The sequence below is a fragment of the Apium graveolens genome, chromosome 10 (genome assembly GCF_009905375.1).
Source record: "Apium graveolens cultivar Ventura chromosome 10, ASM990537v1, whole genome shotgun sequence".
Classification (NCBI taxonomy): Eukaryota; Viridiplantae; Streptophyta; class Magnoliopsida; order Apiales; family Apiaceae; genus Apium; species Apium graveolens.
This window is the reverse complement of record NC_133656.1, coordinates 155,113,130-155,139,867: the sequence shown is the minus strand read 5'-3', so window position 1 is coordinate 155,139,867 and position 26,738 is coordinate 155,113,130. Positions and strand designations below refer to the sequence as shown.

The window sequence follows — 26,738 nt, the reverse complement described above, 5'->3', positions numbered from 1 at the left end:
CTGCAGGTCTAAGTAAAGTCTCCTATTCTAGCTGTTGAATTCATCACTACAGAAATCACTGAAGCTTGAAGCTGCAGATATTGTTCTAAATGGACAATGGTAAAAGCTTGAACAACATGCATCTAGCTGAATCTTTCCACCTAGAGATCGTGTCAAAAAGAGGGAGAATATACTAAATACAAAAACAGCTATTGGATGTTACCAGACAATAATACTCTCTTCTTGATAGGGGGAGAGAAGAGTAAATCTAAATGCACTGTGGTACAAACTTTACAAGGGAAAATCGAGTAAATCTCCATGCAATGTTGATGCAGATAATATTGAAGATATGTATAGAAGTAAAGTTTGTTAAACTCACAGAAGAAGACAAAATGGGGAGATTGACTTCTGCATTTAGCTAGAGTTTTGATATCATCAATCAGAACTTGTGCATAATTTCATAATGAACAAGTTGGGGGAGATTGTAATATATAAGTGATGATGTCAAAGATTACTGAAGATGACAACATCATTAGTGTTTCTGATCAAGGTGTGAAGCAAAGCTAAATGGACATCTGATCTAAGGAGAATAATGAACGGTTATATTTTATAATATGTTAAGCTTGGGGTTAGTCTTGTTAACAGGCATGAATGTGTGTTAAGCAATCTTCTCATAAATTTGGGGAGATTATTGTGCAAGACATGCATGTATCTCAATAAGACTAAGTCATATTGACAACCCTAAGTAAGTTGTATTGTTATCTGAGTTTGTATTTGTACTTGTAACACTTAAAGTCTGTAAAAATAAAAAGGAGCAGACTGAAGTCTTTTTCTTGAAACAGTATCAAGCCTAAGGATTCTATATGGAAGAAGATCAAGGTGATCATGCCTCAGAAGAATTTTAAAGAAGCTTGAAGTTGAATAAATCTGCTTGGTTAAAAATACTCTATGTCAAGATCTCTACAAGTCACATATTTAGTGTTATAGAGAAGTCATTCGAGAACTCCAAATGACTTATCGAGAAGTCAGGAAAGCTACTAGAGAACTCAGAGAGTTATCGACAAGTCAAGAAGACATGAAGTTTGGAGATATCGACAAGTCATTTCTTTACTAGAGAACTCAGAGTTATCGACAAGTATACATTCATTAGAGAACTCTGAGTTATCGATAAGTCAGAGTTCACTAAAGAACTCAGAGATATCGATAAGTCAAAATTCACTAGAAAACTTTAAGTTGTCGACAAGTCAAAGTGAAGACATGATGCTGAGAGATCTCGACAAGCCAAAGTTTCATTCGAGAACTCAGAGACCTCTATAAGTCAAATTCACTAGAGCATTAGAGATCTCGATAAATCATTATACTTATCGAGATGTCAAGATCTCTATATGCCTAATTGGAGATATCGAGTAATATTCTCAAAGTACAAAATCACATACCAGTTCAATATTCAAGATAAACAATCAACAAACAATCCAACCAGCTGGATTGACATGTCTACAAAAGGCAGCTTGAAGAATGTGCAAGATCAATGGTGAAGATTAACTGACAGAGGAAGATCAAGATAATCACAAGATGCTAAAGTTATGCTAGGCCAGAAATGGAATAGTTACTTTTCTATAAATAGAAATGACAAGTGACGGTTTAGTAAAGTTAATAGCATGTCTTATTGCACACTGTATAAACCAGCAGTTAACTGAGTTATAAAGTTAATACTAGTCCTTTAGTCAGTTGTAACAATTTAGAAATCTTGTAATTCTCTCAAGAAGAAGCTAAGCTCTTTATCAACAAAGAGCCTATAAATTTTGTAGCAAAACATTCTTGATTTTTAATATAAAAATTAAGTGAGTTTTGAAAAGATTGTGTTCTTATTTATTGCATATTTATTTACTACATTAACACATCTTTACTATAAGATTAAATTTACTTTGTTCAACCAAAAATATTCAAGAAAAGCCCAAAAACAGTAAAACACACTCACCCCCCTATGTGTGTTATTCATTTCCTAACAGTAAATATGGTTGCTCTAGTCCTGACTAATCTTTTGTCCGGACTAGTGATGGCTTCTTTACTATAAAACTAATTCTAAGTAAATATGATTGCTCTAATCCAGACTCGTAGTTGGTCCGGACTAGTGGTTGCTTTTTTGATAATTTTAATAGATCAAAAGAGAGAAATGCTTTTCATTAATCTGAAATTCCAGTCATACAATATATAAGGAAGAACAAACTGGTTGCTTGCCATACTGGCTACAGGATTTTGGTTGCTTTTTTTGCTTTTTCCTATTGGTAGAACTTTCTTAGCCTGAGTCTGTGTCAGGTATTGGGGACTTCTAATCCATTCATGTTCAGGAGTTTGTAGGTTCCTGGTCTCAGGACTTCTTTGACCTTATATGGCCCTTCCCATTTGGGCATTAGCTTTCCAGCATTTGTAGGATTTGATGATTCGGTGTCTCGAAGAACTAAGTCTCCTACTTGGAAGTTTTTGACTCTGAACTTCTTACTGAAGTGCTCCCTTACCTTCTCCTTATATCTTTCTATTTTTTGTACAGCTTGGTCCCGGACCTCATCAATTAACTCCATATTTGTTCGGAGTCCTTCTTCGTTGGCTTCTTCATCAAAGTTTATTGCTCTGTGAGAAAGAGATCACACCTCAATAGGAAGCATTGCTTCTGTGCCATAAGCTACTTTGAATGGAGTCTCTCTGATGCTTGTCCCGGGGCTTGTCTTGTAGGACCATAGTACGCTTGACAGTTCTTCTGGCCATTTACTCTTGCTTTCTTTTAGTCTCTTTTCAATATCCCGGAGCAGGATCCTGTTGATGACTTCTACTTGCCCATTTCCTTGGGGATATGCTACTGATGATTTTTTATATTTGATCCCGCGCTCCTGAAGGTAGGACTCGAATTCTGATCCGATGAACTGTGGCCCGTTATCTGATACTAGGACTCGTGGAATCCCGAACCTCATCAAAATGTTGTCCATAAACTTTATGCAGTCCTGCTGGTTTATAGTCCTCATTGCTTTGGCTTCAACCCATTTGATCATATAATCCATTGAAACTAACAAGTACCTGAGATCTCCTTTGGCCCAGAGAAAGGGTCCCATTATATCAATACCCCAAACATCAAAGGGGATTGGTGATAGGACTGAGGAAGGTAGGATTGGGCCGATCCGGGACACATTGCTGAAGAGTTGGCATTCCTTGCATTTTTTCACGAATTCCATTGCATCCTGGTGAATAATTGGCCAGTAGTAACCTTGCCTTATGATCTTATGAGCTATGGCTTTTGCGGACATGTGATCTCCGCATATCCCTTTGTGTACTTCCATCAAACAGTACTTTACTTCTTCTGGGCCAACACATTTGAGAATAGGAGATGAGAAAGTCCTGCGGTAGAGTAGTCCTTCTTCGAGGAAGAACTTGGCTGCTTTGGATTTTAGTCTTTGGGCCTTTCCTTTATCTTCTGGGAGCTCCCCTTTCTCTAAGTAGTTGATGAAGGGAGTCATCCAGTTCTGGTTGCTTTCGATCTCCAAGACTTTTCCGGAATCAATAGATGGTTTGTGGAGTTCTTCAAAGTAAACTGAGCAGTCCAAGTCTGATGAGTTCCGGACTAACTTGGATAGAATATCTGCTTCTTCATTTTCATCTCTACATATCTGCAGGACTTGATGCTTTGGAATTGAAGCTAGGTAACTTTGAACCAATGCTTGATACTTTTCTAGAATAGGGTCCATTGCTATGTATTCTCCGTTTGTTTGCTTGACCACTATCTGGGAGTCGCTGTAGATTTTTAAGTCCTGGACCCTCAGAGTCCTGGAGAGCTTTAGTCCTGCAATCAATGCCTCATATTCCGCCTGGTTGTTCGTTGTCGGGAAACCGAAAGATATAGTTGTTTGAATGGTGAACCCCTCAGGACTTTTCAGTATAAGTCTGGCTCTCGACCTCTCGCTTGTTGAAGAACCATCTACTTTTAAGGTCCAGACTCCCGAATTTGCATCTTGGCTTGTCTCTGGATCTATGTTCATTGGTTACGGTTCTTCTTCCTGAAAGTTGCATTCGATTATGAAATCTGCAAGTGCTTGAGCTTTAATGGCAATCCTGGAAATGAAGCTTAAATTGAATTGGCTCAACTTCACAGCCCAATTGACTAGTCTTCCCGAGACATCTGGCTTGTGAATTATCTTCATAAGAGACTGATTTGTTACCACTCTAATTTCTCTTCCTTGGAAGTAGTTCCTGAGTTTTCTTGAAGTTGTGTCTAAGGCGAAGGCAAACTTCTCCAGTCTTGGGTATCTATTTTACGCGTCTTTAAGTACTTGGCTTACATAGTAAACTGGTTGCTGTTTTCCATTTTCTTCCCTGATTAGGGCAGCTCCTATTGTTTGTGCTCCCGCTGATAATTATATATAGAGAGACTCTCCCGGTTGAGCTTTAGTTAGGACTGGTGGCTGAGAGAGGTAGGACTTGATTTCCTCAAATGCCTTTTGGCACTCCGGATTCCAGTTTATCTCTTTCTTGTTGCTTGCTCCCTTGAGTAAATCGAAGAATGGTAAGCACCTCTCTGCTAGTTTTGAGACAAATCTCCTGAGTGCTGCTAGGGATCCTGCTAGCTTCTGCACATCTTTTTCGGTCCTGGGAGTCCTCATCTCCTGGATTGCTTTTTATCTTCTCCGGATTAGCTTCTATTCCACTGTTGGTGAACATGAATCCTAAGAACTTGCTCCTGCCTATAGAGCCAGATTGCTTCTGCCAGTTCATCACTTGTAAGGTTGTCCATGTGCTCTTTGGCCACCGGGACATTAGTGTATTTGTATTGGTTCAGCTCAATAAGGTTTCTGGCGTCCCGGGTGTTTACAATTCTCTCCACAACGGGAGTGTGTTGCAATGGTTGCTCCTGGAACGCTTCTCTGTCGGCTCCGGGGTCAAGGGCCTGGGAGTGGTCCGGCTCCTAGGCCTGAGTACTAGAAATGGTCTCCCAGAAGTGTGCTTTCCTGGTCTTGCCATTATCTCAAAAATACCAACAACAACTAACAAAAATTTCTGTCTAACAATTTGAATCTAAGTTTGCTTTTCGAAAATCGCAAAAACTATTCAGAACAATAACAAACAGTAATAAACAGCTTTCTGGGACTAGTTTAAACAATTTTTTGGGACTACTCAGCAATGTGGTAACAAAAGTGTAGCGGGGTTTTAGAACATAAAGGCAATATGCAAACTAAAGCAACTTCGCGGTTTCTAAAACAATGAAAAGTAAGAATAACACACACAAACGTGGCTTAAATCAACGAAACAGGGCTCACACAAACGTAGCCTAAAACAACGAGCACACACAAACGTGGCTTAAATAAACAACATTCATGTTTATGGAAGAGTTTGGTTGCTTGGGTTCTTATAAGTTAAATTAATGGACTCTTTCAAGAGCTTGCTGATGAAGACGAATCCAGGGGCACTGAGACCCAAGGATGGAGAGCCCCTCCTTCTAGCGCCAAATGATAACTCCTGGTGGCGGGGCTGCTCCTTCGACACCGTGCCTGGATCCTTCGCCGCTGTGGGGGTGTAGCTGTGGTGGGACTCCTACAAAATAACACTGGAAGGGGGGTTTGGGTCCCGCGACGCCTCCGGTGTGAGAGTAAGAACTCGCTTTTGGGAAAAATGAAGATATATATGAATGCAAGGTGGCTGTGTGTGTATATGAGTGTGAGAGAGTGATTAACCCCAAAACCTTACCTTCTTGGGCTATTTATAGCCCAAGGATAGGATTTTGGGGTTGGTACCTTCGAATCATAGTCATTGGTTCTAGGAGCGGAGGACATCTGGCTGTGGTGGATGCTTTACACGTGTCAGTGCAGGATTGATTGAGGAATGTTCTGAGAATCCTCTGACACTGTCTCTATCATGATTGATGGGTGACAACTGTCTCTATCATGTGCTTAGGCAAGTGCATCACGTGCTGGGATTTCCCAAGATTGGGTTTGCGAGACTGGGTCAGTTAGGACTAGTGGTATGCGGGACTGGATTGGATTAGGAGTCCGGGCTTGGTCCTTACAGGTAGTGCTGGCCACTTGGGCGGTCCGGGCGGGCCGGGCCGGGTTGCAGGCGGGTTGAACTCGTGAAACATGAACACTGAACCGATACATAGGATTCACGAACCGGGTCGGGCCGGGCTCGAATAAAGAAAATAAGACTCGTAATCGGTACTGAGATTCGCGAGCTCGCGTGCTCGTGCGAGTCGTGCGGGCCGAATTTGACGGTTCATACAAGTTGAATATTGTTTGAATAGTATAGAAGCAGAATTTGATTATTTAAATAGTACAGAATGATTAAATAATTCAAGACTAAGTGCTTATAAATCTTATTATCTTAATTCCTAAAACTACATATTCGATTAATTCTCAAATTCCATATTCGATTAATTATCATCTCGTTGTCCCCGAAATTTTTACATTTTTTATTTTATAATGTTATTTTTGATGTTTTTCTTTAATTTTCCATTTTGTCACGTAATAAAATTTTAACAGATAATTAAGAAAGTTAAAATTTGTAATTGAATAAAGTATTAGAAAGAAATTTATAAGATTAATTTAAAGACAACTAAATATTTTAATATCCATGAAAATAAGGTTACGTGGTTTCCCCTGTAAATAACCAAACCTATACTCTAGTGATTTACTTACCGGCTGTGCGGGTTGTACAGCTTGTGCAGCTCGCGCGGGTTGCAGTCGTGCCGGGTCAGTGCTGTGCGGTCCGGGCCCGGTTTGTCAATATTGGATTCGTAATCGGTTCGGGTAATTTAACGAATTGTGCGGGTTTGAACCAACCCGTTTCGGACCGAATAATTACGGGTTTCCGTACGAACCGGTCCCGAATGTGCGGTTCAAACCCGCACATTTGACCACCTCTACTTAAAGGAGCTGCATGTACTATCACAAACAATAGAATGAGATAATGCTCGGACACACAGAAACTCGGTCTTGGTGAAAATAAAATCCAATTATAGAGTTTTCATTTAGTATTTGACATAGTATTTCGTCCTCTATTTATTCTGTTAACAGTTTATTACAATATAAAAATTATGAATCTTGAATTTGATATTTTATTTTGGTAGATATTTAAATAAGATGCCTGATTTAATTGTACAGGCAAAATGTTTTTAAATTCCGCATAAAGCGTCTTGTAACTCAAGTTCAACCTACTTAATTTAGTTTAATAAGATAGTATCAAATATTAAACTCATTTTAGTAGTCAAAGGGGAAGCTAATTAACGACGAAAAGCGTAAAAATAGTACATGGACTGGACTCTGGAGGACCTTATGGAAAAAACAAAATCACAAAGCAATTTCCCTCGAATTTAGAAAATAGAAATCAAGAAATCCAAACATCAATTTTAAAACAAACTTAAAAAGTATGCTTAGAAACAAACTAACCATCCAAAGCATCAATTTTTTTTTCAAAAAATAGAACAAACTAACCATCACAAACCCTACCAATCCAAGCTTATTCACTAGATCCAACTCATTTAAATATCAACAATACACCACTATTACAACCAACATTAGTACATCAAGCCTAAAATAATGCTCTTTACTGCAATAGTAAAATACAAATATCAATTCAACTCTCTCGCCCCTCTCTCTTTATAACAAAAAATGACGTAAAGACTAAACCAAAAAAGTGGCACGTTCCGTGTCTCGCTTCACATCTACTCTCTCTCTCCCTCTCCCAATCTCTCTCCAGTCTCTCTCTCTCTCTCTGCACATGCTCCCACATTCGACTTCACTTCCTCTCTTGTTCGAGATGCATTGGGATTTGTGAATCTGTTATATTAGTTACACTAACCTATACATACATACATACATAAACACCTATTGTATACATACAAACATATAATTATGAACCGTACACCTTCCTCCGTTAATGGCAGCTCTAGATCAAACGGCGTCGCTCATCAACGGCGTCATTCACTCTCTAATTCAACTGTCGCCGATGATCATTTAGCTATGCTCGATCTCTTCTCTCGAAATCGCCGCACCGATGCCTCCTCCGACGGTACAATACTTACACACATACTTACATTTTTATGTCTATATGATTATTTAAGTAGTGAAATGATTAATAACGTGTTTACAGTGATATTATGATGATGTGATTGTTATATGTGTTGTTGTAGACTTGTAGTTGATATTGTTGTGGTTTGTGTAATTTTAGTGAAATTAGGGAGACTTTCGCTTGGATCATCGGTTAAACAGAACTCCAAATCTGGATTTGATGATCTTTTGTCGTCTGTTGATGCTGGAGGAAAGAACGATTACGATTGGTACTTATTCTCCTCATTTCGATTATTTGTCGTGTATTACCTTAGATCTATTGGCATTGCATTTTGTTTATCGAATGTATTTATTTGTATTGTAGCTTACTCGTTTGCTCTTAATCTGTTGATTTTATATAATCACACATTTCGTGTGCTTGATTCTGTTGTTTGTCGAGATACTCTGTTGCATTTAAAGGTATCGTAATGACTAGCTAATGCATCTGCATTACCGCCTTTTAGTGTTCTTTTTTCAGTTATATTTTTGTAATTTAATCATATTGGGACTATGTTTAGGCGCTAAGTAGAACTAGTTTAATTTGCTTCGCATCGTATCTAAAAATGTTAGATTTGGTATAGTTACTACTCTTTAAGTATGGTTACTCTGGATGTGAGCATTTATTTGATTTCTCATAGGCATAGATATATAGATTTGTCTAAATTTGAAAAGTCTTTCTTCTAAATCAATTATACTCGGGAACTTGTAGTTATAGAACAAACGACAACTTTGTTTTGGAAGGTAGCTAAATTACCTACTACATACATTTATGTAGACTTTCCAAGTGCAAGTTAGATATTTGGTAAGAAATACAAGTTTCCTTGACCTTTCAAAATTAGGTCGCCTGAATGGGGAATGCTATACGGAACAATGTAAAGTTTGTGTTCCCTCTGCTTTTGCATCTTGGTGGATTAATGTATTTTACTTGAACTGATGTAGCCATGTACGGCAATATATAAATCTTATTATATCATATAGTGGAGTACTCTTAAATGGAGTACTATATGTTCGGCAATATTTTAAAGTAGAAGATATTGCAGAATATATAGTACTCCAGTTAGTACTCCGTTTAAGAGTACTCCATAGAATTTTTCCCTCAAAATGTAATATATAAAATAAAAGTGTGTAAGATTATTAGCGGATTAACACTAATGACACTAAAGACTGATGATATGAATTCTTCTGCAACGAATAAAGTTATGTACCAAGTATGCTTAGATCCGAATCCGAGCCTTTACCCTGCTTTTAAATATATAACTAAAAAGAAAGTACAAGAAGAAAAATCTTATAGCATATGTTTCTCTTTTCACTTAAGTGATCTTCCACTAATTTTATGGTATTAGTTATACATTTGGGTTTAGCTTTTGATACGATATATGGATGATGGACCACATGTTTATTTGATTTATATCACATTATCATTGCTTATTTAACCTGTGAGCATCTTAGGACTTCATTATAACTGTTGTAGCTTGCTGTCTTTTTCGTTTTCTGTTTTGACATTCATACGTTTCGTTTCTTATTGATATAGATTTAGCATGTTTGTGGCACTCTGGTAGTGTTACTGTTATAGTGAAGAGTTTTAGTACTTTAGGCCCTTCAGTAAAAAGGATCATTTATAAGTTATTTGGCATTTCCAGTTAATAAATATTTGCATCTATTCTTAACAGGCTTCTCACTCCTCCTGGAACTCCTCTATTTCCTTCATCCGATGGGAGCGAATCTCAACCTGCGGCATTTGCTCCAAGAAAAAGTACCAGATCTGTCTCAACAACTAAGGCTTCAAGGGTGTGTATTGACTTACCTAATATTTACCTCAGACTTTATTTTTAGTTTGAGTCCAGGTTTGCTTTATAATTTATTTACAAAGTGTTGGAGCATTATTTGGTCAATCCCCTTGTTTATCACTCTGGATATGGACGAATGAGACAAAGACTTGCAAAAATATCAACCGATTAGCAGCCGACATTTGTCACTAATAGTCGCATATGGATGTAGTGCACTGTGTGTTTCATTTTCAATGCATGCCAGTGCTACTAGATATTAGCATCCACAACAAAGTCAAATATTTGGTCTTTCACAGTGGTTCTTAGTATTCAGGTATATATTACCCCTCCTTGCAGTTAAGGTAATGGCTGTGCATATCTTTTGAAGCCTGATAATAAAAAACACGGCCTGTCAGAGGATCTTTTTCACAAAATATATCTGAGCTGAACTATAAATAAGAATTCATATGAGATGTCTTGTACTAAGTAAAAAATCTCTGATTCAACCGTTAAGTTTGATATAGTGTTCTAGAGGATCAATGAAATAAGAAAAAGTGACCAGGTACAGATATTTTCAATTGCAGTAATAAGAGAAAATTGATTTGAAATGCCAGTAACTGTGCGAATGTATTTTGTAGAAAACTAATTTTGTTAATTTCACACGACTTCAATAAGCAACAATCAATTTACCTTGTGCAGATGAAAATTAATTAGCATATATGAGTCTGATTTTTTAGATTGCCTCTACTGTATGTTTCCCTTTATCTAATTATTTACTGCAGAATATGTCTTACACTCTTGCTTGTTCAATAGCATAATATTTGTACTTTTGTCCTATTCAGCTTTCTGTCACTGAATCCGAGAACATCCATCCTTCAAGACCAGCCCGAAGCAGTTCGGTGACCCGCCCAGCCGTCTCTAGTAGCCAGTACAGCTCCTTTTCAAATAAATCTACCTCTATTCTCAACACAAGCTCTGCTTCTGTTTCATCTTATATTAGACCTTCCACCCCCACTGCTCGATCTTCATCCAATTCAAGACCTTCCACCCCAACAAGCCGTTCAACACCATCACGATCCTCAACTCCTTCAAGAGTGCGGCCATCTCCACCCAGCTCATCAGCCGACAGATCAAGACCATCCACAAATTCTAGACCTTCAACTCCTACATCTAGGCCTCAAATTCCAGCAAACTTGAATCCCCCAATTACTCGAACAGTTTCCAGGCCATCTACTCCTACGCGTCGGAATTCGGCACCATCTTTGTCTCAATCTACCGGACCTTCAACCCCAGTTCGCTCTGTGTCAAATGGGAGCCGGGCAGCACCAGTATCTCGACCAAGCAGTCCTAGTCCCCGAGTTCGGCCCCCACCACAGCCACTTGTTCTGCATGATTTTCCACTTGATACTCCACCTAATTTACGAACAACTCTTCCGGACAGACCACTCTCTGCAGGTAGATCTAGGCCAGGATCCACTCACACTGTGAAAGGAAATATTGAGACTCAAAGCCCTGCAACACTCAGAAGGCAACCATCACCAATTGTCACCAGGGGAAGGATCTCGGAGCCTAATGGAAGGGGCCGCATGCATGCCAATGGGCAGGTGGTTGATGCAGTGGAGTCTCATAGACCTTCACATGTCCTAGAAGCATCAACAAGGAAACTTGGAAAAGCATCTCCGGACACCAATGGATTTGGGAGGACAATCTCAAAAAAATCATTGGATATGGCTATTAGACACATGGTATGCATACGATTCTTTCTTCATTTCTAGTTATGCAGGTTAGAAATTGAGTCGAATACTATGTCACTGGGGGTGTTCCTATTTTTAGTAATGAAATACTGTTTTTCGTAAAAAAAAGCCGAGAATGGATTAAATATTTTGTAGACTTAAAATAGATTCAATGCCAATAGGTCAAGTGTATCTGTCTCCGTCTTTTGTCTGTGTTGCATGATCAACAGCTTCCATGACAATCTTTCGTACTCTCTGCCATTTCTCTTTTATAATCAATATCACGGTCATAGTCAAAGATATTTTGGCAACCCTCTTCGTAGCATAATTTTTGTCATACTGTTGTTAAATAATGGAACAATGTATTGTATATTAAAGAGTTGTTTTGGTGCAAGTAGTCCTCTAAAAGAGAACTTTTAAGTTCTCTGAAATTAATCAAGTTTTCAGTTGTCATGGTCATATCAGTCAAGCTTAGAGCAACTCCAACAGCTTAGCTATTTGGAGTCTTAAAGTTAAATATAAGGAATATGGAGGAAAAAACTACTCCAACAGTATCTTAGTGATTCCTTAAATCACTAAGACCCACTAAGATCTTCTTCCAATTCCTTATCTTTAGCTAACCTCTCTCATCTTCTAACTTTTATTTTATAATATATATTTGAAAAAAACACTTTCTCTTTCTTCACTTTATGTAATAATGTTGCTTTTTAATGATTAAATATTGTATAAGGAATGAATATAGGAACTATTGATGTCTTTAGTTACTAAGATCCAATATTTTATATTAAATTTAGGGAATGAAGTAAGAAGCTGTTGGCTTAAGTTGCTCAAAAACTAATTTTTTTTCTGGTCCCTGTTTACCTAAGATAAGGAATTTTGACTGTGAAGTCGTGCCATGACACTGCAATTGTGTATCAAAAGTAAGGATGTTATGTTTTTTTTTCTAAAACCGTTAATTAGACAGATTCTTTGTCTCTTTCTGTGGAACAGAATTTAGAATCGAATGAGACAAATTGTTTTAGAAGAGAGCAGTTATATATGTATGAGAAGATACTCATATTAGTATATTCAATTAAATTTCAAACCCTCTTCTCATTTTTGTAGGATATCAGGAATGGGACAAATGGAACGCGTCCAGTTATGGGCTCCACCCTCTTCCCACAAAGTATACGTTCTGCAAATTCCAGAAGCCAGCCTGGTCGGTCTATAAGTGTTCCAGCAGCAGTAGATCGAAATGTCCCTGTTAACAGTAACATTGTCTTCTCAGAAAATGGAAATTATTTAAACAGGTATCCTGAAAACGTGATTTTAGAAAACAAATATCCCGTTTCTTCAAGAGTGACTGACGTGGACATATACGAGAGTTCACGATATGATGCAATTTTGCTAAAAGAGGATCCGAAAGACACAAACTGGTTGCACAATGGTGATGACAAATTTGATCAAGGACCCATATTTGACAATGGTTTTGAACATTTGCCGGAACCTTTTGGCCCCTTGTAATGTAACCTTACCATGGGTGCTTTGTTATTTTCTTCTTTGTATTTTTAAAATTCTTCACAAGCGACCTGGCTCGTATACGGAGAATTACAAATTTGCATTCTCTTATACTACAAGGCAATGTCCTGTAACATCTTGATTTTCTGTCTATAAAATATTTGAGTTGTACAAGCCTTTCTTCAGTTCATGTGAAAAAAGGGAATGGCCGGTGTTTAGCTTCCAGGTAGTTGCATAAAAGACTGGAAGCAATCAGAGCCAACTTCAGCTGTAGTTTGGAGAAAAATTGTAGCACGTTTTTAAGGCTGCTGCAATGTTTGATTCATGGGGAACATCTAAGCAAGCACACAACGTACACAACTGATCTTGCATTTTAAGAGTGTTAAACTAGTGCTGAATGTGTATTCTATGTACAATATCTATTTGTTACGCTAATCTTTCATGTTTAAGCCTAACATCATTGATTTAAATATGAATTATTATTTATCTGATATTCTATTTTTATTTACATATATGTAATTATTATATTTTTCAAAATAAAGGGGAATGTGAATGTTCTTATGTCAATGGTAAATATGGGTGACAACTCACGTTTTTAGAAATTTGACTATTTTATTTTTTGCTAAATATCATTTTTTTTAAATATTGTATCCTTTAAGAGGCTGTTACTTAATTTCGATTTCCTTTCCAAAGAGCCAAAACGTAGCTGGACATGACATGATTATAAATTTCGAAAATCGTAATTATTTATCAATTTATGATTTATTGGAGAGTTTTTAAAAAATCAAATAATTTATCAAAAATCGCTTAAATCGGATAAATTTTATTAACCGAGTTTAGGATTTATCGATAATTTTTATAACCACGAGCTTGGATTTAAATCACAGACAATCCATTGAAGATTATAAATTAAAACTTATGTACCAAAATTTAATCATAAAAAAGTGCGTTAAAAAATTATCCCCGAAGTGATCGACTTAAAGTTTCGTCCACCCTTCACTAACCTTTTTTTTTTTTTTTGCTAATTGCACCCTTCACTAACTTGTGTTACAAAGCACAATATAAAAAGAAGAATCTTTATATATTCACAAGAAGGTTCTTACATCTGCCATGAGCTAACCAACAATCTAGTAGCTAATTTTTTACTCAATAATTTAATTTAATCTCAAATTCCCCTAACCTTGACCCCACTAATCATGATTAGCAAGAAAGGTAAATAAATTAGTTGACTAGTATCTTTGTATCTATCTATCTATCTATACATACACACATATATATACAGACAGAGAGAAGACATAGTCATTTGTAGACCTTAAAAAGACAGCAAAGCTACTTCATCCATTCAAAGAACTTCTCCACATCTCCTCTACAAGGTTTGAACTTTCTTGATTTCAATTTTATTACTTGCCCTTTTGTTCATTTACTTTAATTGAGTTTAATTTAGGGTTTGCTTCTTGTACGTTTCTTGATTTCCATAAAAATTTACAGTCTTTACGGTTTAAATTAATGTTTTTTGATTAAAGATGGTAACTTTAGCTTATTTTTTAGGTGAATTTAAGTGGGTAATCACCAGTTTTCATGATTATGTACTTGTGCTTGTTTTTTCACATCTTTTATCTGTTATGACTCTCAATTATTCAAATCTAGTGCACCTTTTATGTTTCTTGGCTTTTGCTAATAATTTTGCAAATCATGTTTCTTTAATAATACTACTTTTTTTCTTGTATTAGTTTGATTGTATCTTTGAGATCATTAGAAACTTGTGACTTGACTCCTGTTTAGTTTGATTGCGAGGTACAGCTTGTGCAATTTTCTGCTATTGGTTTAATATCAAACAATGGGATTCTTCTCTTGTTTCTCCAAGGTAAAAATTTCACGAAAAGGGGTAGAATGTGAACATTTTTATTTACACTTGCAGTTCGTAGATAAAGATATCTACTTGGTTTCCATTGCTATGCTATGTGACCTTTATGGTTTCTAAGTATTTTTATTTATAGTGCTTAGAGGACCATATTAGTTCGTGCTTTTTCACCAAATGCCTAGTCCTAGTAAGGAAGTTTGATCTCTGATATGAAAATAGTCTATAAATGCAACACAAAGTGAGGGCATGTTCAGATTGAGTTCCTAGTTAACAAGTTGAGGAGGGTAGAGTGTAGTTTAGAAGATAACCCTTGTGGATGGTAGATTGGCCCATAAAAGTGAGGATCTGGGCATTGCCAAAAATCTCGTCACTCTACCTCTTGCTCCCTAATGGTTACACGAGTTAATCATCTAAAGAACTTACACAAATTAATAATTTAAATGATTAAGGAAGACAAGTTATGTAAAGAGAGCCTTGAAATAAAGGTATTTAAGAAGAATAAAATCCAAATAATCTTGGAATTACGAAAAGAGAACATTAAGGGAAAGATATTTTAGAGGAACAAAAGGGACCCTGTGATATTAAATTTGTGAAAATCCATCACTGCAGCCCGATATGGTCATGCGCACATCTCTTCCTTGAAGCTATCTGACACTCATACTTTAATATCAATATATAGAGTTCCATGGATCGTGCAATGCCCATCTCAAGAAAAGAATATTTATTTTGGTACCAGTTCAGCTCTCGCTTGGAATCAGTTGCATCGACTGAATTTGAAACTGCCAAAATTTTTTGTAGGGGCCGTAAATAGGGTTTCTGCTTCATATTGTTCATGTTATATACATGTAATTATCAATTAGCTAACACAGCAAATTATGTCCAGCCACTGCTTCTCAATTATTATGCAAAAGTATGCTACATTTGGCAGTAACTTTGTGAATAATTGTATATGATGATATTTGTTGTAAATACAGGAAGTTCACGCCTTAAAGAAACTGTACGAAGACCTTTGTTAGGCATGCATAAATCACATACAGTTTTTTTTTATTTAGTGTTGACTGGTACTAGGTATATAGGTGGCACCATATGTATGTTAACGACAGTCATTGTTTAACTGTTGTTGTGCCTTCTTTTGGTTGTTTTTAAAGGTAAATGTTGGTTGTTAGAAGACTTATGGATTGTGGCAGAGTATGGGTAGTCATGGTATTAGTGTTTAATCATTTTTTTTCTTAAAGGCTTTGAATAAATTGGCAATTTTTCTGTTGAATTTGATGGTAATGATAATTTACCCATTTATACCTGGTTATCAAAAGCACCTTGGCATTTTGATTCTATTATGCTTTCCTGGCTTGTTTTACACTTTTTTAAAGAAGCAACTTAGTTAAAGCATTCTTGTTTCTTGTAGAATAAGAATGACGGAGATGATTCTGATCATCATGTTGATTTTGCTGGTGGAAATATTCAACTTATTACTGGCAAAGATATGTGGGACCAGAAGATAGCTGAAGCAAAGAGAGATGGTAAAATTGTAAGTTGAATAAGTTCTCTGACACCATTATTATTACTTAATTCTAGCTATTATGGGATTTGAGGTTTCTATTTATTCCCCCAAGTCAGAAGTGTGTGTTATCTTCTCCTTTTTACCAGTTTTTAGTTCTGCTTTGGACTGGTTTAGACATCAAATTCATTAAATCCTGTACTCTCGGCAAGCATGAACTTTTATGGGCCAGTTTATTGGCAGTCGGTGCCAATCAACTGGCAAAAACTAAGTGGTTAAGTGAGCAACACATAATATATCTGGTTGCCAATCAACTGGCCAAAACTAAGTGGTTAAGTGAGCACCACATAATATAGCTGGTGAAGTATTGATTTAATCTTTTAGCATACAATGAGTTGGTGATTACTGTAGAAAGCCAAATTTAGATTAAGAATATATAGAAGTATGGGGGTTTAGATTCAATACGAGACATATAACGCGAAAGCCTTCAACTTGGCAGTATTTAATTTAATAATTTAGAATGAATCAAAAAGATTAGTTACAACTATACTTATATGAATCCAGAATATTCCTAATCGAACTAATTTCTGAAGCTTATTGCCTACTTCAAGTGAAAAATAACTATTAACATAACTATCAATTATTTGATTGTAGCTCTTGAATACTACTAACAAAGATTTAGTTTAATTAAAGAAACTGATGAAAAGTTAATCTTACATTGATAAGAGTGTTATATAATAATGGATACATATAAATATCTTAATCCTCGTCTCATTTCCTACTTTGGAAAAAACTCGTCACTGAATTTATATAATATAAGAATCAGCGGGCCAATGAGTTGATTTCTTGTAGAAGAGAAAGCATGGAGTTGGAGATTCACTCCACTTATTACTGAGTAGTACTTTTGAACAGTCGACAAGATATTCTGATAGTAGCAGTTCCTGACATGGTGTCTTGTACAAGAAAGTCAGATTGTCAAATATTTCCCTCTATACTTCTAATGTCACCTTGTTTACAAGTACTTTGATTTGAGGCACCTCCGTACAGTAATCAGTTGCACCGCTAGCCACTTTAATGCTTGTATGATCATCACTGTCTTGATTATCCAATGCCAGAACATGCTATGGAAGAAGTTCAGTATTGACATCAATGGCACTCCGCAGATATATTTATATGTTCTTTTGTTGTGACAACCTTTGCTGCACGTGAAATATTGAACTCTTGATATTTTGGTTCAAAAAGACTCAAAAGTTTAGGGGTTACACATGGTTTTATTTTTAGGGGTAAGAATTTGAAGTTGAGAAGTTATGGGGGTTAAGCTGTACAATCCTGAAAATGTAGGGCCTCTTGTGTAATTTTAGAAAAAAAAATTGGTTTCTGGATGGTTTACAAGCGAATAAAAGTTGCCATTATTCATAGTTTACTAGTCAATAATTACCCAAGTTATAATACTCAAGTGTTGGTGGTTTTTGTTTAACAGGTAATTGCAAACTTTAGTGCATCATGGTGTGGTCCTTGTAGAATGATCGCACCATACTACCGGGAGCTATCAGAGACTCACCCCTCAATTATGTTTTTAGCCATTGATGTTGATGAACTCACTGTAAGTAATGCAACACGGTTAATTTGAAAAAATTTCGCCTCTTATTATCTTCGTGGAATCGTGGTCTTATTTGTAACTGCATCTCCTCCCTAGGAAAAACCATCAAAGTAGATGGTGCTGCGTAGTAAAGAACTTGAGTATCCAATTAATGCAAAATTTGTACACTTAAGTTGGAAAATGCTTAGGGATCTGTTACATCCTAGTGTTTATCTAATTTTTTTGACAATGATATATTTGGTGGTGCAGGAATTCAGTACACAGTGGGATATCAAAGCAACTCCAACCTTCTTCTTCCTTAGAGATGGGCAGCAATTTGACAAACTTGTTGGGGCTAACAAGCCAGAGCTGCAGAAGAAGATGGCTACCATTCTGGATTCATGAGCTGCCTAGTGTTTATAACAGCAGAAATGGTGGTTACTGATGTCTGATGTTGCAAGTGGCAAGGGAATATATGTGAGTCTCTTTCCCTTGGATTGTAAAGTATTGTTGCAAGTTGATTGACTTTGCCCTTTTTTTTTTTTGTAAAAGATCAAAATGATGTTATTAAAATGTTCTTAGTGAAGTTGTCTATCATCTTCGGCAGGCTTATGTTGTATCCAGTTAGTAGCTACTCTTTTGCTATTAGTTTTTATCTTGGAGAATCTTTTTATTTTCCCTTCAATATGAGCTAAGGAAGGGTAACTAATACAAATGGAGTATGTTTTATTATGACTATACATGTATATATATGTACAGGTTTGCGTTCAAATGAAAACCAGAAAATTGATAACTTATGAAAACCCTCTGTTTTTAATGATCCAATATGCTATACTATGTCCAGTGAAGATCTACACGAATCGAAGTCTGTTTATTGGTGGAGTACGCTGGATTCGAGTGTTCTAGAGACTGGTGCTGTTTGATGTCAAAGCACTAAAGCAGTGATTAATTATGTTCTAGAGGAGAATGGTGCTGTTTGATTTCAAAGTAATACTAGTAAATTTAACTAAAACTCCTCATGTGCAAGTTTTGAAAAACAAAACAAACAAACTTTGACTCCGTCTAGCGTTTGTAGAGCGCCGGCACAAATCCATGTGATGGTCTTTTGATTTTCTTGCTTTCAAGTGAGCTGTCCGCGGCATCGCCAGATATTATCGTCGAATAATACCTATAGACTATCTATACATTCCTTGCGAGTACAAAACAAAGCCAGCTGGTGTTGCATATACAAACGTTATGCCAACCTTATCTCTAAATCAACTAATTGCACCATGAGATGTTGCACTAAACGTCACGAAAACTGGCAACTGAAACTTTCTAACTTGAGAGGGGCGGAAAGATATCGCAAGTCAGGCAAGAATGTGCATTATGCCCTGTATATGTATTTCAGAGATGCACATCTACTAGCAACATATTTGACAATTATGCACATATTCCAAATGTGTATTTATAATAAATCCGTATCCCCTATAAGATTCAAAAGATTGCATGCCCTACTCTTCTTGCCTGCTTGGCATGCATGATTTGATTTAATCGCGAATTCGTATGCAATATAAGCATAAGCACCATAATAAATAACTTGAAAACCAGCACAGAATCCACTGATGCGGCAAGTTGACGACCACTACTGGCACAGCAGTCGGTTAGAAAGAGTATAGCAAAACATGTACAAAAAATATTCTTATGCATTTTTAATTCAGCACGTTGCGTTTCACAAGGATGTAGAAGTAGTGTAGATACATTTTATAGTACATATTTTGATGGAAAAGCCATATGTAGATCTCATAACACTAATGGTTGGGTAAAAAAGAATTAACATACAAATTACTAAGTTTCATGATCAAGGAGCACAGTTAAGCCATAGAGAAAGTGTAAGCAGGGAGTAACTCAACGTCCTTTCGGGTTCATGATTTGAGAGAAAACAACACTAGGAGTCAAGCCATCCGAGTCTTCACTAGCTAGGCTCCGTCCACCAATGCTCATTGACATCCCAGAGCTTCTTGAATCTGTTACATTTCCATCAAAGCCTGCAGATGAATCAGGATCCTTCTTTCCTTTATCAAATGTACCTGCTTCCATGTCCATTCCAACAAAACCTTTGCCACTCTCTTCCGCACTTTCTTGGAGCTGCAGAGCAAACTCAAGGTTCCATAGAACATCACCCATTGATGGCCTATCAATTCCCTGATCACCTACACATTTGACCGCTGTTTCTGTTACCTTCTTGAGGCACTCGGGAGCAATCTTTCCCTTGAGATATGGATCAATAATTTGATCAAGATTTCCCTTCTGATAACAATGGATAGCCCACTCCGCCAAACTCACCTGCTCCTTTGGAAGTGTTGGGTTCAAAGCAGGACGAGCACACAAAATCTCAAACAGCACAACTCCAAATGAGTATACATCGGATTTTTCCGTCAGTTGCTGGCGCCTAAAGTACTCCGGATCGAGATACCCAAAACTACCTTTTACTACTGTACTGACATGAGTGTGATCCAATGTTGGACCTGTTTTTGACAATCCGAAATCCGATACCTTTGCTACCCACTTTTCATCCAAGAGAATGTTGGTTGTCTTAACATCACGGTGGATAATAGTATGCTTGGCACCGGTATGAAGATAATGCAACCCACGAGCAGCCCCAATGCAGATTTCAAGCCTCTGCTTCCATGGCAAAGGTGGCTTTTGGGTCTTGTAGAGATGCTCACGGAGGGTACCATAAGCCATGTAATCATACACAAGAATCATTTCACAGTTTTCTTCACAATAACCAATCAATGAAACAAGGTGTCGATGTCGTAGTTTCGAGAGCATTTCAATCTCAGTTTGGAATTCATGCACACCTTGCTCGGATAGTGGGTTCCCACGCTTGATTGCGACCATAGTCGTACCACCATCAATCTCGCCTTTGTACACTTTGCCAAAACCTCCCACGCCGAGGATCAGTGCATCATCAAAATTCTTGGTTGCAGCCTTAATTTCAGCAAAAGAGAAGTGTCGACAAAGATTTGAAGGGAGGGAAGAGGCATAACTCCCTGTGGTAGCAGTCTTTGCAGAACCCGAGGAATGTGAATTCCCATAAAGTGAAAGAGGGAGCCACCCAGATGGTCCATCACTTGCACTCGGATCCTTCCTCTGCCTACGTCGAGCAAGAAAACAAACAAGTAAACCAACAAGTACAGCAGCAATGCTACCCCCAATGCTGCCACCAATCACACCAGTCTTATTCGAGTCACCTGACCCAAATGAAGATCGTTTAGGTGATGGATCAATTCTGTCTTGTTTTGGCGCTGGAATGGGATTGGGACCTGCAAGAAGTCCATCGGTAACATTTATTTTGAATATCTCCACTCCGTTAAGAATTGCATCGTAGTAATTTGATACCGCTTCAAGGTGCGGATGCAATGCTAACCAAAGATCCTGCTGTGGAGGCCCAGATGGAACGATCACCACATAATCCTTGTAAACCGGAACTCCGTTGCCTTTAGTCCAACCAACTACATCTGCGATAGGGTCTGCTGTTTTATTGTTTAGGAAGATTTCAAAGACCCTCTGGTTAAGCTGGGTTATATTTTCAGAAACCTCGCAAAAATGGAGCCTGACCAAGTAAGAGAATCCAGAATCAACAGAGAAGACCCAAGTCAAATTGTACTTAGAGTTAACTTCCGGGTTCGGACCCATCGTTCTAGCAGTTTTATATATATCAATCGGCGCCACATAAGTAGGCATGTCTGCAGGATAGGCAATTTTCATTTTCGGGTCAGCTGTCTGTGAAACCCCAGATGCTGCCCCAAATATGTAAAGCATGTCATCATACCAGGATCTATACAGACCAGTATCACTCGAGGGAGAAATGGCATTTCCACCTACATTTAGTCGATAAACATTCTCAAGAGCAGTGGAATTATCAACGGAGAACTGATTACTTAGCCCGACGAGCTCGGCATCAGTTGAATAGATGTCAGGATGTGACACGGCCTCAATACCGTTCACAAATGCAAATGAATTAGAAACATTTGGAGCTGGTGTGAAGGTAATGTTCAACATTGTGGATGGAACATTAATAGAATACTCTTTAATAATAAAATCATAGTTAAGAGCTTCCGCAGTTTGTGCTGCACTAAAGTTCTTGAGAAGGGTATATGGACCACAAGACACCGAGAAGATGGCCGTAGTGGCATTCAGACCTCCATAGGATGCAGGATAGAAATGAAGGCGGACAAATTTGCGACCAGCAGCAACCGGAATGCTGTAGGTGAACTCAGACTGAAAGATGCGAGCAGTCATGTAAGGGGTTGTAGGAACCGAAGGCTTCTGAGTGTCAGCCTCGAACGTGGACGACTTGGCACCTGCCAAAAGAAACTTTGAACCTTTATCTGTGGTCCATTGGCGACCATCAACTTTATCATCGGGACCTCCACAATTGACAAGGTTATTATCAGCAGGAAGATAATCATCAGCTAATACTTCACCAACCAAAAAGGCCAGCAATAGCATATCAATAATCAATCTTCGATAACGAAGCTGGCTATAATTCCTCATCGAAATCATCTATATATCAAGAATCTTACTTGCAAACACCAAACAACTAAAGGGTCTGCAAAATCAAGCAAACAAGAACAATATCAATCTCCAAACCTTAAAACTCGATCAAAAACCAAAAAAAAAAAAATCAAATCAAAGGCTCAAGCAAAGATAAAATACTAATATGAATCAAAATTGATAGAGTATCAGTAAGGGTCAACACAAGAGAATATATATCAGCTAAAAACAGTTGTTATATACAGTAAATACACGCACATAACTCAATTAAGCATCAAAGATGTTCAAGAAAATTCAAGATTCATGTAGCTAAAACAAAACCAGAAAATAAAGTTAAAAATTTACCTTGAAAAAGAGGAAAGTGATAATCAAAATCAAGAGCAGATCCAACGAGTTGTAACCATAAATCAAAAAAACCCCAAGTAAAAGAAAATCAAAATGGCTACTTTGACTACACCCCACTTGAATAAAAGAGAGATTTTAAGTTTTAAACAACTAGGTGATCAAGAAAATGGAGAGAGAGGGGGGGGGGGTTAAGAGAGACTGAGAGAGAGAGAGATGAAGACATTATTACCAGTTTTATATATGTAGAGAAAATGTGTGTATATGTTTCCTTACTTGGTCTACATGGAACGAACTTACAGTTGTCTGTTTGATCTTTAGTCTTACTCCAACCACTAGTACTCCTATTTAGACATTGATTTTCATTAAATTTAATTGATATTATTAACAGTAAAGTATGATTATAATATCCCTTCATTAAGCGCGTTAGTTTAATCAGTTGTTGATTGATTATTCTTTTGGATTTGAATACGAATGTTTCAGCTGTTACACAGGTAATATTATTATATTACTTACTTGGTGACGATTGTTAAATCCCCTAAACAATTCTCAAAATTATTTTCAAGTGCTGACAAGGAAGTAATATATTTGATAACTTTTCTGATTCGTCTATACGTGTACATTCATAAATTAAAATATATGTTAAGTGTCTAGTTACATCATTCTTAGAAACACTACTCTTAAGCATTCTCTTGTTGTTTATACTGTCTATTGATTAAATATGATAATTTTATTATAGTTAACCGTACTCCTAATTAATTAATTTATATATCAATTTATAATTATAACAAATAATCTATAAATGAACGTGAATATATATTTTAGTTAGTTTTAATAATTAACTAACATGTAGGGAGTATTCTTCGAAAACTAATTACAATAACTATTTTAGCAGCATTTAGGAGTATTCTTTGAAGAAAAAATTTATTTATATATATTAATAATTTTATTAATTTGATATTCAGCAAAATAAAATGTTTTTATTAGTTCAAAATTGAACAAATTGATTTTAGAGTGAAAGCCTGCCAGACTGTATAGTAAAAATCAAAATATCCTGCAGCTTTAACGCGGTTGGGCTCCTTTTGTCCTACCTAATCCAGCTGTCGGTTGGTAGGCCCAATAGAAGATCTTAAGGTCACTACTTGTATTGTCATTGACCCATAAAAGAGCTCTCAACTAATCCTAGGATATGCCCCGACCCTTGGAACATAATAAATCATCAAACTCATGACATGATTGACATTTAATTTCTTAGCTCTGCCTGGTCTGCCCTATGAATTAATTTTTTTTAATATTTATATAAAATTAATTACATAAAATTTAAATACTCTACTTATATTTTATCCGTGTGATTAAATGTAATGCAAGTTACATCCAAATATAGATAAAAACCGCGCATTATACATATATTTTCAAGTGATAAAAGTCCGGGTTTAACCCGAGCCCTCAGGCTTGTGCTCAACCCGCTAGAATCCGATCATTGTAATATTTTGACTCAATAATTAAAGTGTGGTATATTCTGATAGGGATAAATAAATCCTGATATTACAAGATTGGGCTGTGAAGCCCAATAAGAAGATGTATGATATTCAGACCATAAAGGTTAACATGTTGATCAGGCCTGATGGACCAGATCAGGCCTGATGGAACAAAGAAGGCCCAAAAACCCTGATTATTTATTAATTTGGTAATTAATAAATAAAGGAGAAAAACAGCTATTGAGATAAGTCCTAGCGGGGATATAAATCCTTGTAGATTGGCCTCCAAGTAACTTGGTGGGATAAGGAATCAATTTCCTACCTCTTAGGACTTCAAAGTCCATTCTAATTCTGAGACTTGCCCCACCAAGTCTCCTAACCCAAGTCCAATTCAAGGACTCCCGACATCTATATAAGGGGTCTCACCCTACAAATCAAAACTATATTTTTTGACTTGATCCTTGGCAATCAGCTTCCTATTTCATAGATAAGGAATCAGCTTCCTATTTCTTAGGACTTCTAAGTCTATCCTAATTCAGAGACTTGACCACCAAGTCCAATTCAAGGACTCCCCCATCTATATAAGGGGCCTCACCCCACAAATCAGAACTACGTTTTTTTGACTTGATCCTTGACAATCAGCAAGGTACGTAGGCATCTTGTTAAGGCAGATTGAGTCACGAAATACAAGAACAGTCAAAATCGAGCCTTGAAGCTCACGTTCCTTAGTACTAAATACAACAACTATATATATTAGTTTTTAATCTATAAGATTTGGCGCCGTCTGTGGGAAAACACAACAACAACCATGGCGAGAACACGGAGAACAATTAGAGCTCTGAAGGAAGGAACAACATCGGGGACAACACAGGTGATTTCGTCAACCGTGGAGATACCTCCCCACTCAACTTATGCATCTACTCAAGGGGAAGCCCAGATAGGGGCAAGTCAACCTCAGCCACAAGGGACGACCCCCCCCCCCCCCCCCCCGACTATTCAAGGTACGAATCCTCAAGTTCAACAAGTACATGTACCTGTGAATTCTCGACCTGTCGGGTATGAATACTCAACTGTTGTTACTACTAACCCCCCTTATGGGATGCCCCTTTACCCCGAGGTTGGAGGAAGTGGACATGCTGGGCGAAGTGAAGCACGAGGACAATCACCCCCTATATACGAGGTTTGGCTCCTATCCCCGAGGATCGGGAATTTTCTGGTCCTTATACTGAGAGAGACTCTGAATCTTCGGATGATGAAGTGGCCCCAAGAAGGAGGCGTCCTGGAAAAGAGCCGATGGCCGATGGAAGACAACACCCTCAAAGCACCCAAGGGGCGAATCCCCAAGAAGTGCAGGAAAGGATCAGGGCTTATGAGGCTGAGATCCAAAGGCTGAGGCGCGACTTGGAAGCGCACCAGGCCACCAGACCCCAGATACCTCCTAGGGGGAGAAATCCTCCTCCTGTTATAGACCTGGATGGTCCGGTACGGAGAAGAGCTGTTGTCCCAAGAACTGATCCAAGCAATCTTCTTCCCCTTGGAGATCATGATGATCCTACTCCGCCCTTCACTGAAGAGATAATGAATGCCCATATCTCAAGGAAGTTTAAGATGCCAATCATCAAAGCCTATGATGGCACGGGAGATCCCGCTAATCATGTTAGGACATTCTCTAATGCACTGCTATTGCAACCTGTGAATGATGCTATAAAGTGTCGGGTCTTCCCTCAAACCCTGTCGGGTATGGCTCAAAGATGGTACAGTCGCTTGCCCCCAAACTCTATTGGGTCGTTCAGAGAATTAAGTCAGGCTTTTATTAAGCAATTCATCAGTGAAAGAGTTCATGAGAAAAGTTCTGCATCTCTTATGAGCATTGTGCAGGGGGCAAAAGAATCCTTGAGAGATTACCTGAATCGTTTCACAAAGGAGGTTTTAAAAGTCCCAGACCTTGATGATAAGGTAGCCATGATAGCGCTGCAACAAGGAACTAGGGATGAGTTTTTTAAGATGTCCTTGGCCAAACGCCCCCTGAAAGCATGTTGCAGCTCCAGGAAAGGGCAGGGAAGTATATCAAAGTTGAAGAAAGCATGAGGAAGACCGTAGTAAGTAATGAGCCCACTGGAGGAAAGAAGCGAAAAACTGATATGGAGTATATCACTAAGAACAAGTATCCTAGAACCGAGCAAAACCCTGATTCAACCCCCAAGAAGGGAGGACCTGGGCAAAAGTTCACCGAATACGCTAAGCTGAATGCTCCTAGAAGCCAGATCTTGATGGAAATCGAGAAAGATCGAGATATTCGTTGGTCTAAGCCCTTGAAGGCTGATCCTGCCAAGCTAGACAAAAGCAAATATTGCAGATTTCACAAAGATGTTCGTCACG

General features: G+C 37.6%; 3 protein-coding genes across 4 annotated transcripts; 2 read left to right on the top strand and 1 right to left on the bottom strand.

Annotated features, from left to right (window-relative positions):
* Positions 1-7,613: 7,613 nt before the first annotated feature.
* On the top strand, positions 7,614-13,550 carry LOC141690255 (uncharacterized). The gene is made up of 5 exons (XM_074494957.1): positions 7,614-8,025; positions 8,185-8,293; positions 9,734-9,851; positions 10,672-11,574; positions 12,667-13,550. Exons 1-5 carry the CDS (start codon positions 7,869-7,871, stop codon positions 13,063-13,065), a joined length of 1,686 nt encoding a protein of 561 aa, XP_074351058.1. The 5' UTR covers positions 7,614-7,868; the 3' UTR covers positions 13,066-13,550.
* Positions 13,551-14,280: 730 nt separating this feature from the next.
* Positions 14,281-18,616, top strand: LOC141690141 (thioredoxin H-type). Of its 2 annotated transcripts, none has more exons than XM_074494798.1 (5): positions 14,281-14,432; positions 14,842-14,923; positions 16,326-16,448; positions 17,899-18,021; positions 18,268-18,616. In XM_074494798.1, the coding sequence occupies exons 2-5, from the start codon at positions 14,897-14,899 to the stop codon at positions 18,400-18,402; spliced, it is 408 nt and encodes a 135-aa protein (XP_074350899.1). In that variant the 5' UTR covers positions 14,281-14,432; positions 14,842-14,896; the 3' UTR covers positions 18,403-18,616. The 2 variants fall into 2 exon arrangements, with proteins under 2 accessions (XP_074350899.1, XP_074350900.1); XM_074494799.1 differs by having other exon boundaries at positions 14,305-14,432; positions 14,860-14,923.
* A 1,046-nt stretch (positions 18,617-19,662) lies between these two features.
* On the bottom strand, positions 19,663-23,098 carry LOC141690140 (receptor-like protein kinase FERONIA). The gene is made up of 2 exons (XM_074494797.1): positions 22,885-23,098; positions 19,663-22,594 (listed from the first exon to the last, which is right to left on the bottom strand). Exon 2 carries the CDS (start codon positions 22,546-22,548, stop codon positions 19,885-19,887), a length of 2,664 nt encoding a protein of 887 aa, XP_074350898.1. The 5' UTR covers positions 22,549-22,594; positions 22,885-23,098; the 3' UTR covers positions 19,663-19,884.
* Between the last annotated feature and the right edge of the window lie 3,640 nt (positions 23,099-26,738).

Excerpts from the sequence above, each read along its gene's own strand:
- LOC141690141 (XM_074494798.1), top strand. The coding sequence starts at position 14,897 with ATGGGATTCTTCTCTTGTTTCTCCAAG. Across the intron at positions 16,449-17,898 it reads CAAAGAGAGATGGTAAAATT|GTAATTGCAAACTTTAGTGC; the intron begins GTAAGTTGAATA and ends TTTGTTTAACAG. Across the intron at positions 18,022-18,267 it reads TTGATGTTGATGAACTCACT|GAATTCAGTACACAGTGGGA; the intron begins GTAAGTAATGCA and ends TTGGTGGTGCAG.
- LOC141690140 (XM_074494797.1), bottom strand. The coding sequence starts at position 22,548 with ATGATTTCGATGAGGAATTATAGCCAGCTTCGTTATCGAAGATTGATT.
- LOC141690255 (XM_074494957.1), top strand. The coding sequence starts at position 7,869 with ATGAACCGTACACCTTCCTCCGTTAATGGCAGCTCTAGATCAAACGGC. Across the intron at positions 8,026-8,184 it reads CACCGATGCCTCCTCCGACG|TGAAATTAGGGAGACTTTCG; the intron begins GTACAATACTTA and ends GTGTAATTTTAG. Across the intron at positions 8,294-9,733 it reads GGAAAGAACGATTACGATTG|GCTTCTCACTCCTCCTGGAA; the intron begins GTACTTATTCTC and ends TATTCTTAACAG.